Source organism: Notolepis coatsorum (genome assembly GCF_963971535.1).
Source record: "Notolepis coatsorum genome assembly, chromosome: 5".
NCBI lineage: Eukaryota > Metazoa > Chordata > Actinopteri > Aulopiformes > Paralepididae > Notolepis > Notolepis coatsorum.
The window spans coordinates 195727910-195733417 of NC_140169.1; the positions used below are offsets into that span (position 1 = coordinate 195727910).

At 40.1% G+C, this 5508-nt stretch overlaps 1 protein-coding gene across 1 annotated transcript; it reads right to left on the minus strand.

Annotated features, from left to right (window-relative positions):
- Positions 1-497: 497 nt before the first annotated feature.
- On the minus strand, positions 498-1673 carry LOC311228503 (zona pellucida-like domain-containing protein 1; the record flags this gene model as incomplete). The annotated part of the gene is made up of 1 exon (XM_084314407.1): positions 498-1673. One exon carries the CDS (start codon positions 1671-1673, stop codon positions 498-500), a length of 1176 nt encoding a protein of 391 aa, XP_084170533.1.
- Between the last annotated feature and the right edge of the window lie 3835 nt (positions 1674-5508).

Consider the following 5508-nt stretch of genomic DNA (forward strand, 5'->3'; position numbering starts at 1 on the left):
ATCTTTATTTGCTTGGATTTAAAGCAATAGTAAATTTTCAATAAATTACAGACATAATACTTTGAAAGGTACTTTGACTTCACTTTCAAAACATTCCACACACGTTCACACACCTTAAGACTGTGGGTTCCTGGCCATCTCATCCTTTTTTTATTTTCATGTTACCAGTTTTTTTTTTATCATTTCTTTTTTTCCTCAAGTCAAAGCTTATAAAGCGCATACATGCATTAACACTTTCAGCTTTCCTTTGTCCATTTGCAAAAAAAACTATTAAAAAAAACAATAATAAAAAAAATCACAACTTCTAAAGATAAACCTCTGTCTCCGCTATCTTCTCAGTATTCATACACAGTTATGCTACAGTAACAGACAAGATCTGCCAATAGCAGCAGTGATCAGCCGAGCCCTGTCCTCCACCAGAGAAGTTAGATGAGCCGGTGGATACAACACACCTCGAGGAGGCCAGTACCCCACCCTTATGGCTCATAGAAGTTCCTTTAGTTCCTGAGCCTCTTGTAAAAGACTGTTGCGACCAGGAGGCCAATAAGGCAAGCGGAGGCCAGGATGCCAACCGCCACACCAAGCCCAACCGTGGTATCAGCATGCCTCTTGGTCAACTCCTTATCATTCAACATACCATCATTATTAGCACTGGTGATGATCTCAGGGGAGGTGATGGTCTGAACATCAGTGGTGGAATCCGCAGCTCTTCTCTTCCTGTTGCCAACTGGAACTGCTGGCTGGCATTGCTTGAAGGTACTGCAGGTACTTATCTCACACAGACGGGTGATGCAGTGGAGGTAGTAGGTGGACATCTTCTCATCCTGTTGCTCCACGAAACGGAAGGCCGGGAAGTAGAAGCGCGCGCTCTGGCTGTCTCCGTTCTCTACCATGGTGGTGAGCTGGTCCAGATCGCAAGGCACAAACAGGTTGAAGTAGGTGGAGTTGTTGGGGTCGGGAAGCTGGGAGATGGAGGCATAGCATCGGTCAAGGAGGACGTGGTACTGGCCCGTCAGGTTGGTTGCCTTGACCTCCACGTAGATATTTTTCCTCAGTTCAATCCCCCTCTCTGGTATGATCAAGGGCCTGGTGTAGTTGACATCACTGAACAGCTCCATGCTCAGTGTGCTGATGAAACTCCCATTGTTGTCTTTCAATGCGATGGAGTTAGCCGACACGTCAATCTGGGTGTTGTTGATCAGGTACTCTAAGGGGTAGGCGCAGGAGTAATAGTACTTCAACTCAGCATTATAAGTGATCGTGCCGGTAGTTGGGTCAAAGGAACGGACAATACCGCTGATGTTCACCGTCTGGATGTTGGAGAAGTCAGAGAATATCCCTGTGCCGGCAGTGCTGGTGGTCCTGAAGATGCTGCCGCAGGAGTGTGTCATGTTCAGGGGGAAGTTGTACCTCACAACAGGTGGAACGGCTGTCTCATCTAGGGTTCCCCTGCAGGCTTGGTCCGTCAGGTGGTTCAGGATCAGTAGTGACTCATTGTAGCCAGTGTAGATAGCTGGGCAGATTTCAATGGCTAAACCTATGGAGTTTGTGCCACATTGCACGGCGATATCAGTGAACTCTGGCCGTCTTAAGTGTCCTACACAGCTAGCTAATTGAATCTGACTACTTCTGGCAACCACGATGGCTAAAATGAACAAACTCTGAGAATACATTTTGTTCTACAGCTTTGAGTTGGGTTTCTATCTGCTGTGCTGAAATCTTGACTATGTTGCTGCTGGCTGGTGTGTCTTCTTTAGGCAAACACTGTTTGATGGGGCTGGAATTTCTTCAGGTGTCTTTATAGCCAATTCTGTCCTCTGGGATTGGCCAGAAAGAAGGTCAATGCATCATGGTATTAATGAACAATCCCATTGTGTTAAGGAGGAGTGCTGCAGTATGGACCATATCCTTAGGGCAGCCCCTGAAACCTGAAGCATGTTCTTGTCTTCAGAAATGAAGACAATGCCCTTGTTCCTTTGTCTACTGTGCTTTAAAATATGACCCCACTGTTATTAAGACTTCATTAAGTAAGTGAACACAACCCTGTACCTCATGGATTTCTGAGTAATGCATACAATGCAGCAAAGACCTTCCTATCCGGTAGGAGCTCATGCGAGAAGCAGTAATGACCCAGATGTGATCTTAATAGAACTCCTAGTGACCTAGTGGATTATTCAACCACCGTGCTAGTTATTCAACATGTCCACATTAAAATAGAATCACAAAATCAATGTATCAACTGATTTTAGTTTGTTCTTTGTATTTGTTTGACTCAGAGGCAAGATTAGGAAGTGCAGGTATCTCTGATGAAGAAAGGCACACAAGGAGCCAAATCAAACCTTCTCACTTGTGTTTTGTTATATTCATGGATTTCTATTATTAAGATTAGTTTGAGATGTTGTGTACATTCTCACAAAAGAAGCATTACTTGCAATGGCAACACTTTTCACTTTGATTGATGAGCTTTAACATCACATGGAAAATGTCAGTGCAACATTGCAACCCCATTGCTCACTACTGTCATTGCTACTGTCAGCTACTTTACATAATACATATTATTATTATTATTATTATTATTATTATTATTATTATTATTATTATTATTATTATTATTATTATTATTATTATTATTATTATTATTATTATTATTATTATTATTATTATTATTATTATTATTATTATTATTATTATATATTATATAATGTGATAATATATATATATATATTACACTGCCACCATGTAAATGACCATGGACTGACTTCCATGTAGCTGTTCATTCTGAAAGCTCACATTGAATTAATTCATTAATTCATGTAATAATTAACTTGTTATCCAGTGGTTGAATAAATGGCATATTAAAAAAATTAAAATAATAATAAATACGTATGATACTGTATTGTGCGCTATATCATATCACATTATATAATCATATTATAATTTATTTGTATATTATATTGAACTTTATTTGCAGTATGTACTATTATATTATGGTACTATATTGTATTGTATATATCATGTACTATATATCTCACATCACATTATATATGTGCTGTATACACTATTATGTACTATATACTATTATATACTGCAGGTATACTATACTGTAATGTGTACTATATGTGTGCACTGAAATGTGTACTATAATATAATCTACTATGTATGTATGTAAATTGTAAATGAAAAAAAAATGAAAAAATGAAACGTAAGTCTTCAGGGGCAGGGCCCGACAAGCCTAGTGCTTCTTTCTAGCCCTTTTCGGACAATTGGACAATGCTGCAATAGCAGCTGGTAAAACGTTGGTGATTTATGGAATGACCGTTGTTATGTGTCCAAAGCCCGAAATAAAAGATAACTGAACTGAACTGAACTGAATAACATGTTGGCATTTTTTCAGATAACCTGTCAACCTGTAGATTCTATGAGATGTTTTGTTAATCCCCTTGGGGAAATTTGTCCTCTGCACTTGACCCACCCCAACTATTTAGGAGCAGTGGGGCATCCACACAGAGCGGCATCCAGAGATCAGCTCCAGTTGTAATGCCAGTACCTTGGTCAGGACAGGATATAGCGAGCATGCATGTATTTTTATGGTGTGGAGGGAAACCGGAGTACCTGGAGGAAACCCATGCAAACACTTGGAGAACATGAACTCCACACAGAAAGACCCCCTCCTGGGGTTTGAACCCCAGGACCTTCTTGCTGTGAGGCAACAAGATACAATATACAAGATACTTTAATGCCACACAACAATGGTTGGTGGTAATTGTTTTCGGTACAGATTGTTAAGCACTGGTTACATCAAACATGAAACAGACATCAAACATCAAAAACGTCAAAAACGCCCCCCTCCCACCTCCCAATCCCACAATAAATACATATATACATAAATACATATAGGACAGTCACGGTAACAGTGTCAGTCAGTGACAGATGCTTGCCCGTCTGTGCAAAGGGGGGCGGGCCAGGGTGTTCAGTGTTCGGACTGCTGTGGGGAAAAAACTGTTTGTGAAGCGTGTGTGTCTGGTTAGAATGGACCTAGCGACCTGAGGGCATGTGCTGGAATAAGTGGTGTGCTGGGTGAGAGGGGTCATTGACTATTTTAACAGAGCGGGTGACTGTGCGTGAGGTGTAGATGGAGTCCAGAGAGGGGAGGGGGCAGCCAATTATTTTGGAGGCTGTATTGATGATGCGTTGGACCAACCATTGTGCCACTGTGCCGTAACATTTACTCATGGTTACCTTTTAGAATTAGAGCAGGTAGAAAATGCAGATTTGAGAGTCAAATTGATAGTTATTTTCCTTAACCCTTTCACAACCACACTACAGAAGATTAACCCTTTCACTACCACACTACAGACGGTTAACTGTTGTGTGGTAGTGAAAGGGTTAATGTGTTACTGGAAAGTGAGAAGCAATTTTAAAAGGATTTCCCTGCACTGAGACATCATTACTTGCTAGATATTTAATCATGATTATTATGTCCCCCTAAAGTAAAATGTTAACAGAATTTGATGTGCCTTGTGATTTATATTGTTTTTGGGGTGCCACAGTACATAAAAGGTTAGAAAATCATTGCCGTAGAAAATAAAACTGTTTATAAGACTTGTTGATGTTTTTTGATGACATTCTAGAAGGAGAATGTCTACAGCAGGCTATGGCCTCATATTTGTGTCACCTGGGAGGTGCACCAAAGTGTCATGTTGTCATACAATTCATGTTGGTCAGCCATTGTTGCTAGAGGCCTGCAATAAAGGGATATGCTGATACTGCAATGCTGTAACAGGAAACAGGAAACACTATCAAGTTTCTAACTAACACAAAGTCACATTCTTACCTAATGTAGTGATCTAGATTAGAAAATAACGCATACTTTACCAGGTCGTGGGTTCAGAACCCAGCATGAGTGTACTTGATTCATTCATTATTTTATTATTAGTTATTGACTATTAATTTATTAACTGAATCATCTTGACTCTCAATAGTGCATCAACAACGTGCAGTACCCTTTGGTTTTACCAGGGGCCCAGAAGAGCTCCAAATTGATATTGGTAGTACATAGGTCGTACGTCATAGAATACAGAAGTACAGATTTATTTGAATAAATAAAGATGTAAGGTTTCTGGGTAGGCTACATTGTTTGGGTCAACACTTCATAGTATGCTGAGACTACATTTACGTGACAAGATCATTAAGAAATTAAATGTGGCCACTGCAAACATTTGCTACACTCTGCATGACTCAACTAATTATATTATCACTAATACACATGCTTAATATCACTCCAAATCATGCAAAAGTCAAACTACACAACGAGGTCTACACTCAATTGACCCGCCCTCTTTTCTTGACCCTCCAATCACAACTGTTGCTTCCAACAGTTGTGATCTCAGGATGGAGAAAAGACAGTTCAGTAGGTTGTTACTTTCTTCTCTTAACCCTTTCTGGCGTACGTTCTTTAGAATGTTTTCTCAGAATTCAACCACTCTATTTCATTGTGACATTGGAATC